The sequence below is a fragment of the Panthera uncia genome, chromosome D4, assembly GCF_023721935.1.
Source record: "Panthera uncia isolate 11264 chromosome D4, Puncia_PCG_1.0, whole genome shotgun sequence".
Taxonomy (NCBI): domain Eukaryota; kingdom Metazoa; phylum Chordata; class Mammalia; order Carnivora; family Felidae; genus Panthera; species Panthera uncia.
In genome coordinates, this window is record NC_064807.1 from 6080051 (window position 1) to 6094531 (window position 14481).

A 14481-nucleotide genomic window follows, 5' to 3' on the forward strand; every position below is an offset into this window, starting at 1 on the left:
AATGGCAGCTGTAAACTCCCTGCAAATCCAGCACCTATCTCATTTCCTAGGGCGTCTCACAATCCCAGGAAGAGAGAGGGTGTCTGAGGCTGAGCCCCAACTCCAGGAAGCTTACAGTCTTGTCAAAGCCACACTCACAGGGAAACAACTGAGGAGCTCTCACACACCAGATCACACGAGCCCCACCTACAAGACTGCACGGAGAGGCCCCTTCGTCTGGGCCAGGCCTTTGTCCACAAAAACCAGGCCCTTAGCTATCAGGGGAGCCTCACGTTCACAATCTAGCACATTCTGCTTGGTTTCTGAGTTGAGCCCCCTAGGTGAATTCATAGTTTTGCCATCAACTCTTCTTGTTCCCAGGATGTTCTTTCTGCTGTAGAAACCGCTGCTTTCAATAACCTCTAAAGCTCATGACCAAATGATATCTTCAGAGTCCCCCTCATCTTCCCCTAGATCTGAAAAGACACGGCAATTGGGCACTGACTGTGGGCAGCCTATTTCTTTGCTCATTCTGATAAGCTTTCTACAGTGGCCTTTACATCTCTTTTCACTAATACTTATTATAATCCTTATAGTAAAATGGGGGCTTTGAGGACCTGGCCTTTCTAGCAGCATGTGAGCAAATCCCAGATCTCTCTCTCTCTCTCTCTCTCTCTCAAAAGAGAGAGGGGGGAGGGAGGGAGCAAGTGAGTGAGGGGCAGAGAGAGAGAGAGAATCTTATGAGGGGCAGACAGAGAGAGAGATGGGGGAGAGAGGGAGAGGGAGAGAGAGAGAGAGAGAGAGAGAGAAGCGGGGCTCACCCAAAGCAGGGCTTGTGTTTTACCTGATACGGGCCTTGAGCTCACCCAATGCGGGCCTCAAGCTCACCCGATGTGGGACCCGAACTCACGAATTGTGAGATCATGACCTGAGCCAAAATTAGATGCTTAATGGACTGAGCCACCCAGGTGCCCGCAAACCCCAGATCTGTTGCTCATAGTTTAGTTGATTTACCATTAAAACCAAATGAAGTTACCGTCTGCACATTCCTCTCTGTGGTAGCCCTTCATTTCTTGCTCTCATCTCTCAACAAACATTTCACTCAATACAGTGCAGTGACAGGCACTGGGCTAGGAGATAGAAATGGAAACATGAATGAGATCCTGCGCCTGGTAGAAAAGACAATGAGCCCCTATGGCCCCTTTATGTGATTTGGAAAAAGTCACCCCTTCCTCCTGGCGGGGGCAGCTCTGTGCCAGTGCTCAGGAATAATAAGTGGAGAACAGAATGGACTTCAGCCTCCTCTTGCCTCCTTGGTTAAGGACACTTGTGTAGGGCATAACCTGAGAAAACTTAGGGTACAGATCAGGAAATGTAAATAGCATATTATGTGTGATGAGCACAGAGGAGAGAGGACCTGAATGCCTGGGAGTTTGGGGAATTGGGAGGGTTCCATGGAAGATGTTACATGTGAGCTGAGACATGAAGGAGCTCATCCAGTGAAGGGGGGTGAAGGGCAGAGAGATGTACAAAGCCACACAGGTTTGAAGAGCATGCCGTATCTGGGGCTCCGCAAGTCATTGATGATGTCCAGAGTGTCCAGCAGGTGCATGGGTGTGGAGATGGCTTGATAAGTATTGAAGCTGGAAGACACTTAGAGCAATGATCTAGGACCTAAACTCTAGGTCCTTGCTACTCAAAGTCTGGTTCCCCTTAGGGTAGCTTTGGCATCACCAGACAAATTGTTAGAAGTGTGGAATCCTGGGTCCCACCCAAGACCTACTGAATCAGGAACTGCATTTTAACAAGCTCTTAGAGAAGGAGGGTTTCAAGATGGCTGCATAGGAAGATCCTGTGCTCCCCTCTTTTCCCTCTGAAAATGGTGTGAAAACTAGGTGACTTCTCCCCACAACAAAGGATAAAAGGACAACATCAAAATGGATGGAGGGACAGAATATGATCTTGGCGAAAAAATACCATCCCCAGTGTGGGGACATACAACAGGGAGGGATCAAGAACATTCCATCCAAAAGCAGCAGAATTCACATTCTTAAGTACACACAGTACCATCTCCAGGATCGATGACCTGTTCAGCAAAACAAAACAAATCTCAATAGATTCCAGACGATTGAAATCATATCAAGCATCTTTTCTGACCACAATGATTTGAAACTAGAAATCAATTACAAGAAGAAAACTGGAAAAGTCACAAATACAAGGAGATTAAACAACATACTAATGAACAAGCATTGGAGAAATCAAAGAAATCAAAGGAGAAATTAAAAAATACCCAGAGATAAATGAAAACAGAAAAATGACATACTAAAATCTATGGGATACAGCAAAATAGTTTCTAAGAGGGAAGTTCACTGCAATACAGACTTATCTCAAGAAACAAGAAAAATCTCAAACAAACAATCTAACTTTATACTTAAAGGAACTAGAAAAAGAAGAACAAATGAAATCCAAAGTTAGTAGAAGGAAGGGAATAGTAAAGATCAGAGTGGAAATCAATGCAATAGAGACTAAAAAGATAATAGAAAAGATCAGCAAATTAAGAGCTGGTGCTTTGAAAAGATAAACTTGACAAAAGTCTTTAGCTAGACTAACCAAGAGAAGAGAGAGAGGGGGCTCAAGTAAAATCAGAAATGAAAAAGGAGTTACAACTGATACCACAGAAATATAAAGGATTACAATAGACTTCTATGAACAATTATACATCAACACATTGGACAGCCTAGAAGGGATAAATTTCTAGAAACATACAATCTTTCAAGACTGAATTAGGAAGAAGTAGAAAATTTGAAGAGACTGATTACTAGAAAGGAGATTGAATCAGTGATCACACAAAAGTCCAGGACAAGACAGCTTCACTGGTGAATTCTACCAAATATTCAAAGAACATTTAATACCTACCCTTCTCAAAATCATCCAAAAAACTGCAGAGGAGGGAATGCTCTTAAATTCATTTTATGAGGCCAGCATTGCCCTGACATCAAAAACAGACAAGGACACCACAAAAAATAAAAAAGAAAGAAAATTACAAGACAGCTGATGAACATAGGTGCAAAATCCTCAACAAAATACAAGCAAACAGAATTCAACAATACATTAAAAGGATTCTACACCATGATCAAGTGGGATTTACTCCAGGGATGCAGAGATGTTTCAGCATTTGCAAACCAATGGACATGATACACCACATTAACAAAATCAAATATAAAAATCCTATGGTAATCTTAGTAGATGCAGAAAGTGTACTTGGCAAAATTCAACATCCACTTAGGATTAAAAACATTCAACAAATGTTTTTTGTTGGTAGCTCAACATAATAAAGGCTTTATATGACAAACCCACAGGTAGCATCATACTCAATAGTGAAAAGCTGAAAGCTTTTCCCCTAAGATCAGGAACAAGACAAGGTTGCCTGCCATCCTCACTTTTATTCAGCATAGTATTGGAAGTCCTAGATACATCAGTTAGGCAAAAAAAAGAAATAAAAGGCATCCAAATTGGAAAGGAAGAAGTAAAACTGTCACTATTTGCAGACGACATGATGCTATATATAGAAAAGCCTAGAGACTCTAACAACAACAACAAAAATGTCAGAACTAGTAAGACGAGTTCAGTAAAGTTGCAGAATACAAAATTAATAATAAAAATTATTGTGTTTCTATACACTAATAACAAAATAAAAGAGAAATCAAGAAAACAATCTCAAAATTGCATCAAAAAGATTAAAATATCTAGCACTCACTTTAACCAAGGACGTGAAAGACTTGTACGCTGAAAACTAGAAGACGGTCATGAACGAAGTTGAGGAAGACACTAACGGAAAGATATTCCACGGTCATAGACTGGAAGAATTAATACTGTGAAAACGTGCATACTACCCAAAGCAACCGACAGATTGAATGCAATCCCTATCAAAATTCTGATATCATTTTTCCCAGAACTAGAAGGAATGATTCCAAAATATGTGTGGAACCACAAAAAACCCCTGAATAGCCAAATCAATATTGAGAAAGAACAACACAGTCAGAGGTATCACACTCCCGGATTTCAAACTATACTACAAAGCTATAATAATCAACACAATGTGGTACTGGCATGAGAACAGACACATAGATCAATGGAACAGAATAGAGAACACAGAAGTAAGCCCATGCATGTATGGCAATTAATTTATGACAAAGGAGGCAAGAATATACACTAGGAAAAGTAGAGTCTCTTCAATAAATAGTGTTGGGAAAACTAAACAGCTACATTCAAAAGAATGAAACTGGAAAACTTAGACTGTAAGCTCCATGACATTGATCTTACTGATTTTTTTTTTTTTTGGATCTGACTCCAATGGAAAGACAAAAAAAGCAAAAATAAACAAATGTGACTGCATCAATCTAAAAAGCTCCTGTACGTTGAGGGAAACCATCAATAAAACAAAAAGGCAACCTACTGAATGGGAGAAAATATTCGCTCAATGTATATCCAATAAGAGGTTGATATCTAAAGTATATAAAGAACTCATACAAATCAATAGCAAAAACCCACACAACCTGATAAAAAAAAAGGGGGGCAGAGCATCTGAATAGGCATTTTTCCAAAGCAGACATACAGATGGACAGCAGGCACATGAAAAGATGCTCAACATCAGGGAAATGCAAATCAAAACCACAATGAGATATCATTTTACATCTATCAGAATGGCTAAAATAAAAAATACAAGAAATAACAAGGGTTGGTGAGGATGTGGAGAAAAAGGAACCCTCCTACACTGTTGGTGGGTAAATCGGTGCAGCCCCTATGGAAAGCAATATTGAATTTCCTCAAAAAAATTAAAAATAGAACTACCATATGACCCAGCAATTCCACTTCTGGGTATCTATCAGAAGAAAGCAGAAACACTAATTCAAAAAGATATGTGCCCCCTTATGTTCATTGCAGCATTATTTACAATGGCCAAGATACAGAAACAATGTAAGGGTCCGTAGATAGATGAATGGATAAAGAAGGTGCATATGTACACCCCCCCCACACGAATATTACTCAGCCATAAAAAGAATGAAATCTTGTCACTTAGGACAACATGGATAGATGTAGTCATAAGTCAGACATAGAAAGACAAATACCACATGATTTCACTTTTATATGTAACTTTGAAAACAAAATAAGCAAAACCAAACCAAACTCAGACTCACAGACACAGAGAACAGGTTGCATGGTGTCGGAAGGAGGGGGGTTTTGGTGGGGCAAAATGGGTGAAATGTATCAAACAGTACAAACTTCCAGTTATGAAATTCATAAGTCTTGGGGATATAATGTATAGCCTGGGGCATAGAGTTAATAACACTGTATCAACTTTGGATGGTGACAGATGGTAACTACACTATGGAAGGAGATCATTTGCAACATATACAAATGTCAAACCACCGTGTGGTACCCCTGAAAGTAATATAATATTGTATGTCAAGTATACTTCACTAACGATATAAAAAAGCTCCCCCAGTGGTGCTTGTGCACATTAAAGTCTGAGTAGCTCTGGTTTAAGGAAGAGTGACAAGAGTAAGGGTTTGCTTTGAAGGCATATTCTCTAGATATTATGAAACGTGGAGTTTCCCTTTACACTGTCACAAATCTACCATCAGCAGATTTCACCATCAGGGTGCCTCAGTGATATTAAGTATGATTCATCATTATGGAAAACAGGGACATGAATTTAATTTGCACATGGGCACCAGCAAACTGAAACCGAAGGAAGAGAATGCAGACTTCTCCCCTCGCCTTTTCCTTTTTCATCTTGCCAATGAGGCTTGCTTTATCTTGAGCCTTTGCCTGGGAAGTGCAGAAATGTGTGCCTAAGTCTAGTCAGCACTGAGGCTGGAAAGATGAACCGACCCAGAAGCCTTCAGCCTGGAAATGGTGTCTGCACCATCCTGGATCAGCTGGAAAAAATGGAAATAACTCTAAAAAGATCCTAGAGGGGTGCCTGGGTGGCTCAGTCGGTTGAGCATCCGACTCGCACCTCGTGAGTTCAGGCCCTGCGTTGGGCTCTGTGCTGACAGTTCGGAGCCTGGAGCCTGCTTCGGATTCTGTGTCTCCCTGTCTCTCTGCCCCTAACCCACTCGCATTCTGTCTCTGCCTCTCTCAAAAATAAATAAACATTAAAAAAATTAAAAATAAATACAAATAAATAAATAGATGCTAGGAAGAAAGTAAGACAAGGGTTATCTCTACCCAGCCTCACTCATGTCTTCTTTTTTTCCCTTTGCCCATTCATTCATGCAACTGTTCAATTATTGACCATAGATATTAAGCACCTACTGTTTGCCAGGGACTGATATCTTCATGTTCCTAGTAACTACAGAGCTTTCTACACACTTCCAGATCCCCCAAGAGATCCTTTACCAAAGCTTCTACAAGCTGCTGTCTTTCCTATGCTAGACTCTCCCTCCAGCCCCAGGTGGCTCGTGGCGACAGTAGGAACAATGGAAGCTGGCAGACTCTGAGGTTTCTGTTCTATGCTCTGCCCTCTGTGTATGGGCTTCTCTAATTCTTTTTCTCCAAAAAGAATCCTGAGGGGGAAAAAATCCAGGTACAAATGGAGTTTCGGCATCTGCAGCAGACTATTTCTGTACTTGACTCAGGGATTAGCTCTGGGTTTTGTGTGTTTTAGCTACTGAGGTCAGAATGGGGTGAACGAAGAACAATGAACGAATTTCCCTCAAAAGAAGGACAGGTTGAAGAGCAAGTCTGAGGTGCACAGAAGGGACCTTTGGGGAGGGGAAGCAAAAGAGAAGTAACGCTTTCCCGCCAACCTGTTTCTGGGAAGTCAGCATAGAAACCCCTTGAGGGTCATCATGGTATCATCACCCTGTGGTAGAAAAGCGTGTGACCACAAAACAGAGATGGCAAAGGAGAGATATACTGGGTGGTATGGGGGTATCTGCTTTGACTTTTAAATCCAATTGTACGATAGGACTGCAGAAAGGCCACTTTGGACGCTTACCATGAGCTGGTACTCTGCTCTGTCTTCCTCCTTCCCACTGGTTATATGGTTCCTCTAACGCTGCGGGTGCAGGCTAGGAAAAGGGGAAGGCAGGGGGAGAGACATGCAAATATCAGGGTCCTAGCCTCGAGCCTCCACACGCAAATTTCATCTTCGAGATGGAAAGTAACGGCCATGCTCAGTTCTATACCAATCACTGGAAAGAAAATATCATCTAGCTCTCTTCACCTCTCTTCTTTCCTTCAGAACGTCTGTAGTAACTGAAGATTGCTTTCAGCAGACCCTGGGTTGCTTGAGTTAAAACAGAAAAAGAAAAAAAAGGAAGAAAAAAGGCAAAAAGCGAAAGAGGAAAATACAACCTGCAATTAATAGGCAGCTCAGAAGCAACCAGGGTAAGGCTGTTGTAAATGAACGTGAGGCGATATGGGCGCTTCTCAAAGTGGGGTCTGTGCGTTTGTGCGCATCCGCAGATGGTTATGGGCCTGCAAAGGCCGTGTGGCCAGTGTGTTCCGAGAGGGAGGGCTGTGAATGATCAAACTGTGGGACGTTTACACACAAACGTGGTTTTGTTTGGCATGTAGGATAGGTTTTCAGCCTCAACTGTTCGGGCTACACGTGTAGAACAACCTGTGCTTGAAACAAGGGATTTGTATCAACCTTCCAGGCACCTGCTTGAGTGCCTGGGACAGACAGATGCGGTCCCTTCACTCCTCTAGCCCATTTTGCTGGTGATCTGCCTGAAACTGCCGTTTGCCACTTCTTTTTTCCTTTGTGACCGTTGTCTGAGTAAGGGGAAGTGTCTTGAACCTGAGTCCCCAGAGCTCAGATTCTGTTACAACCGGAAGTGAGTGTCTCTGAGCGATAACCACGTATATGCGCTTGGGAGTGGTAAGCATTTCTCCCAGGACATTTTACTTCTTCACTGCGTTTGGCTTAGACTCGCTCTAAAATACATTTTCCTTTGTGGTTTGTGTAAAAAAATTTGGAGGTAGCTAAACATGCACTTGGGCCCCGGGCTCTTCCCTACTTACCAGTTATGTTACTTGGGACATAGGATTTTCAGCTTTTGTTTCTCATCAGAAAAATGAGGATAATCCTACCTATCGTGCCAAATTGCCCTAAGGGATTAAATGAGATAATTTATGCAGAACAGCCCACACAGTGGTTAGCACAACAGACTTCCTTCTGTGTCCACTTCTTTACTTTCACTCGGGCACCAGGTCCCAAGAGAGAAGCATGCATGGAAGAGAAGCATGGATAGTAGGTATGGAAGGGAAAGAGAGGGACAGAAGGAAATAGGCTTGGGTTGACAATCTCCAGTCCACTCAGGTCAGCTAGCTCAGGACACTTGTATCCCAGCATGTGAAATAATTTGCATTTAAAAATTTTTTTGAAATGTTTACTTATTTTTGAGAGAGAGAGGGAGAGAGAGACAGAGCACGAGCAGGGGAGGGTAGAGAGAGAGAGAGGGAGACGCAGAATCCAAACCAGGCTCCAGGTTCTGAGCTGTCAGCACAGAGCCCGATGTGGGGCTCGAGCTCACGAACTGTGAGATCATGACCTGAGCTGAAGTCAGATGCCTAATGACTGAGCCACCAAGGCGCCCCAATAACTTGCATTTAATAATATTAATATTAATAAAATAATATTAATATCAACAAAATAATATTTTAATATTATTTGAGTCAGTGGAGAGTGAGTTGTTCTGGCTTGAGATCTGGAAATGTGCCCAGTGGCCTGGTATCATGGAAGTGTGCCCAGTAATCATTCAGGACACCCACAAGGACAAATGTGCCATGGAGATAGTCAGCCTTTAAAGGGTCACACTTCTAATTAATGCCCAAATCACTCTGAGCTTTATCCTCTCCTATGACTGCAAGAAAGCTGGTCTCTGGTTTCTCCTCCTCAAGGATTTCTGGTAATTCCCAAGGAACGCTTACTTCGGCCAACTATCTGGGGCCCCAATGGTGGTGCATCTTGTAATTCCCCACAACAGAGAACAGACTGTAACACATAACATAATTTTACTGAAGGAGATGTGAGAATAATAGAGAGAAATAATAATGCAGAAAAGTAAAATACTAAACTGGGCCCTCCAAAACTAGTACCCTTGCCTCATAGGAAATGTTTTCCCCCTCAGTCCCCATCTTACAGCCGTTAACGAAGCCTTGCTTCCCAGACCCCCAGAAAATCCAGGGGTCACAGTTGTACTCACAGCGAAGACAACGTTTTCACATAGTCAGTGTGTTTATGTTCAATGCCTTCTGTGGATGCAGCAGGTGACGGATAAATATTTGTTAAATGAGTGAATGAATGAATGAAAGAACAAATGGTCTCAACCTTCCCCATTCCAGTTAGGATCTTGGTTGAATATTTATGTGATTAAAACTAATTATTAAGGTTTTTTTTTTTCCCTCATGGAATCATCAATCTGAAAGGTAAATTTTAAAGTTTCTTTCTAGAAAAAGAAATCTGGTGACTTGGAAATAGCAACTTCTCTCCACCTCTGCGTCCCAATGTCCTATTTGTAGCAATTAAGATTTCATGAAATATTTGCCCCCAGTTTAAGCTGGGGTACCTCATGACACAGGCACTTTCTGTTAAGAGCATTATTTCCTGAAAATCCCAGGATTTTCACTTCTGCGTGAAGGCTGGCTGAGCTGGCTCTGTTGTCCCACAATATAGTTTTTAAGACAAATTATTCTACTAGTGGCCAATCATCCATTAAGCTTTGGCTATTTGGCTACATACTAACTGGGGTGGGTACATTGCTATGTTATCCTTAATCCTCTCAATAATGCTGCTGGGTAAGACTGCTGATTTCACATGTGAGGAGACCAAGGGTCAGAGAACGAGTGACGTGTCCATGGTTACCTAGCTGGTCAGTGGCAGAGCTGGCTTCAACTCAAGCCTGCATCTATAGGTCTCAAGTCAGGTTGGAAAAGGTCATATAAACTCAACTGGGAAATTATGTGAAATTACCCCCTATTTCCCCCTTTCCCCATGATATTCTGCTATGCATCCCTCATGGTTGTGTTATCTCTGCAGAAGGAAGCCATTGTTACTGATGGACAGTGTTTAGTTATCCTCCAGTGTTTTGGGGTAAAAGTCTGCTTTTACAGCATGCTGTTGCTCTTATCTGAAGCCTCTGTCTGAAGCTCCAAAAGAAAGTCACTGAGGAATTCTAGCTCTTCAGCCCTACTAGTATTGCCCAGGGGGACTCCATACTTATGGAAATGATTGCCTGAAAACAACAACAAAAAAACTACAGAAAAATTCATGGCCCCACCACTTGACTGAGAGATTCTGTTTGACATCTCTCCAGTCCTTCCAGGATCACTGTCTTCCTCCTTGGGTGTAGTACTTTCCATTGACCAAATTAGTGGTTTCTAGCCACTAAAGGGTTGGCATCATCACCCGGGTAAAGGTCCTGCCATGGGTTGTCCAACCACACATACCCCAGCTGCTTTTCCCGTTTCAGTCATCTTGTGACATCTGTTCTTTTTATACAGAATATAACTATGTCAGAGGTTAGAGTGAGCGCTCCTTTGATCTGTAAGCCCCTTGTGGACAGAGAAGTTGTTTTACGATCTCTGTATCCCCAGTGCCTAGTATAGTGCTACTAAACTGGTGGTAAAATAAATGAAAAAGTGTGGTTTTCCCGTGACTGCATCTTCCAAGGATAGCCTTGGACCCGACTTCCCTAAAAACGGCTCTTTCTCCCAAGTCTTAGTATATATTGACCTGGTTGAGTCAATCAGTAGCTCCTAAGGAGCTTCTTAAAGTGTAAAAGTGCTTTGAGGCCTAAAGGAAACTCTCCATCAAAGTGAGTGTTGAGGAGAAATGCAGGTGGTGTTCATACAGGGGGAAGGTAGGGTCCTCCCAGTATCCCTCTTAATACACCCAGATGCAACCACTTACTTTGCCTATAGTGACGGATCCTATCTGGATCCAATTCTCCGAGGCGGTATGAATCCTAGTTATTGACTTAAAACCAAGCCCAGAATTTCACATTGGCTCTTCTCTAATCCTGGCATTGGCCACCAGGTAAAAGGCAGATCTTTGCTACCCTTTACCTAGTTTCTCATCCTGTGTGATTAGCCTCACTCTGTTTACTTAGATACAAAAAGCATTGAAGACAGGATGTTTGGGTTTAAGAACAGTTTCGGGGAAAAGATAATAGTACTGAGAAAGGAATATGGCAAGTTGACATCGTTCTCAGGGAACCGTACCAGTGAAGTGTGGAAACCTGACTTGTTTGATGATCTATTATTAGAATATCTTGAGGACTTGTTTCAGTTGGCAGAGGAAAGTTTGTTCGTTTGAGGATAAGATCTTGAGAGTCATGCTGGGAATGAAAGATTCCTGTCTCTGGTATCGCTGTGAAACGTAAGTAAAGTTCCACTCCAGAGCCACATGCATCGTAGATGGGGTAGAGTTCAAATCTATTTCCTACCACCACTGCTCCACAGCCTTCTGACCTAAAAGAAGTTGAGTGACTAGTTGGAAATGCTATGGGGTCTTCGGATAAGAAGGAGACCTTATAAGTTTACCTCCCAAGGGAAGAATACCTTGTAGAGCATCCTGGAAAATGGTAGTCCCAGGATGTGTGAATACTTCCAAGAACCAGGAGATGAACCTTTGAGGAGTAGCTCTAGCTGTTGTTGAGTTCTCGCCAGTTCTGAGCCAAACTCTACTTCAGTGGAACTTGTACCCATTGAACTTGGCTTTCACGTCTTCCCTTAATAATTCTTCTCCGGGAGAAATACACCCAACTCCTTTAGGTATTCCTAATCTACATTGGTTTTCCTGTGACTGCATCTTCCAAGGATAGTCCTGGACCTGACTTCCCTAAAAGTGGCCCTTTCTCCCAAGGCTTAGTATATATTGACCTGGTTGAGTCAATCAGTAGCTCCTAAGGAGCTTCTTAAAGTGTAAAAGTGCTTTGAGACCTAAAGGAAATTCCACCAATGGAGCTGGGTTCCTCACTCCAGGTCTATTCCCATTTATCAATGTCCCAGTTAATAAGTAGGGCCTAGAATAGGACAAAATACTCTAGATGCAGGCTGGTTCAGATGTACAAGTTACAGCAAAACTATCTGTTCCCAGTTCCTAACAATATCCTACTATCAGATGTGCTAAAGCTCTTAGCTTTTTAGCAACTAGATTTCAATTTGGCCTGCATTTGTAGTTATGACAGATTTGTAGTTTACGAGTATGATGTCACTCATCATTTTATATTAAGTCCCTACAACTTTTTCATATTCACTACTGACAAACCAGGCTTCTTCTGTTTTTGGTGTTCACACAGGTAGAAGCAAACACTTTACACTCTATCTCCTTGGTCTTGACTCTGTCAATCTTAAATTATTTAATTTTTAAATTTTTATTAATTTTTTTAATGCTTACTTTTGAAAGAGAGACAGAATGAGAGCAGGGGAGGGGCAGAGAGAGGGGGAGACACAGAATCTGAAGCAGGTTCCATGCTCCAAGCTGTCAGCACAGAGCCCCACTCGGAGCTCGAACTCATGAGCTGGGAAGTCATGTCCTGAGCCAAAGTCAGATGCTTAACCGACTGAGCCACCCAGTAGATCCAATCTGGGATTTTAAATTAGAAAACTCTCACTTACCTAGCTAACTATTCTCCCTGCTTTATTAGTCTTCAGATATTACAGGTTCATCTTCTATGTCCATATGCAAGTCGCCGATAGAAGAGAAGTAAACAAACAAACAAAAAGGACAATTTTTTAATAGATGCTTTGTCAGTCTGACTTCTTCTCCCAACCATATTGTATACACACATATAAATGCAGCTCTTCGTATGTGCTGTGATAAAAATCAAGATATTCTGTGTTTACAGCATCTCCTTCAGCTACCAAACTGGTATCTCTACTTAGAAAGAAATGGGTACAGTGGGCAAGTTACTTTACTTCTCTAAACCTGATCTGCCTGATCAGTAAAATGAGACTGTTGGCACTATTTCCTTTACTTGTTGTCAGTAACGCTCAGCTAGCCATTTGACAATGCTCTGCAAGGTTTAACGTGCCACAGAAATGAAAACGATGATGTAACTACTGTTGAGTGCAGTGGGTTGGGCTTCACTGGTTTCCTCTTTTCTTATTTATTTATTTGGCAGGGAGAGAAAGAGAGAGAGAAAGACAGAGAGAGAGAGAGAGACAGCCAGGGACAGGGCAGAGGGAGAGAGAGAGCATCTTAAGCAGGCTCCCTGTTCAGCACAGAGCCAGACAGGGTTCAGTCTCATGACCCTGAGATCCTGAGCTGAGCTGAAATTTAGAGCCGGGTGCCCAGCCAAGCGAGCCACGCAGGCGCCCCCGTTTCCTTCTTAAACCTGTCTGCCATGCCTGATGGCCATCAGTTCCTGACAAAACACTGGGACTGAATTTCTGATGTCCTTTTTTCCCTGACACCTGACTCTGATCCATACTCAGATTACGTGTCATTTGTTTCTTCTTGTTGCCACTTGCAGTTTCTGACCTGCGGGGCTTGTTGCTCAAGGCCCCATTCCCATGTGACCATTCCAACTCTGGACAGACTGACTCCTCAGCTCAGTGCCCCACTGTCAACACCCAGGAGCATGGAGTTTGTGAGAAGAATGACCAAAGAACTGAATGAATGATGAATGAGGGCCACCTTCATACCCGTCTCTGTTCCTCTGCCTATGGTTTTGGTCTCTCGTGGACAGACAGACAGACACAAAGATAAGTACATGGACAGATGGCTAGTTAGACAGGTAGATAGACTGACAGAGAGGCAGATCCAATGAAATACCATATGCAAAAGCAAGTTTTAAATGTGCTTGTACTTTCTGCCCTCGTTCAGGGCTGATTTCCAGCAGATGCTGGTATGGTTGCACCTTTGTCTTGGACAGAACTAGATAGAAAATAGTCCTTGTCCCAAGCAGGTGGAGTGCCCTCCCCCCCACCATCCTGGCCATCTCCTGAGACTTGCTGCTTCTCCAGGACCTCCAGAAACCTCCCTTTGCCCCCACTTAGCAACCAAACGGGTAACTCTTGGCTCAGCAAGGAGCTTCCAGGAAGCTTCTCCAGCCTTTGGACCAGTGTCGGTTCTGACTGGCCAGTGCCACTGCTGGGTAGGTTGGTGAAGTTTTTGAGTATCAGTCCTGCCCCCATTACTGCTCTACTTACTCCCTACCCATCTCTAAAAATCTTCCAGGAGTAGGACATTTGTCCTTCCCTTTGCTTCTCCCTCCCACAGGGGGCCCCACCCACCCTGAGTTCCTGGGAGTCTTATGGTTTGTTTCCTCTCATCAGACACTTAACTGTATGTGGCCTTGCTTCTTCGACAACTTTCCCCATGTGTGGTTTCCCGTGTGGATTTATCCAGCTCTCTAAAAATCCCTTAAAGTGCAGGGTATCTAATAAAGACTTTGTAGCCCTCACATCTCCCACAGTGCTGACTGGGGGTCTTAGCCCCAGCCTAGAATCGGATAGATCCCAGCGACTAGACCAGCTGCC

General features: G+C 42.9%; 1 protein-coding gene across 1 annotated transcript in view; it reads right to left on the reverse strand.

Annotated features, from left to right (window-relative positions):
* Positions 1 to 2613: 2613 nt before the first annotated feature.
* Positions 2614 to 14481, reverse strand: part of PDCD1LG2 (programmed cell death 1 ligand 2) — a 76602-nt gene continuing 64734 nt past the window's right edge. Inside the window, exon 7 of the mRNA XM_049642383.1 lies at positions 2614 to 2968. Coding sequence (XP_049498340.1) covers positions 2945 to 2968 — 24 coding nt within the window. The 3' untranslated portion in view covers positions 2614 to 2944. The remainder of the gene's footprint in view (positions 2969 to 14481) is intronic.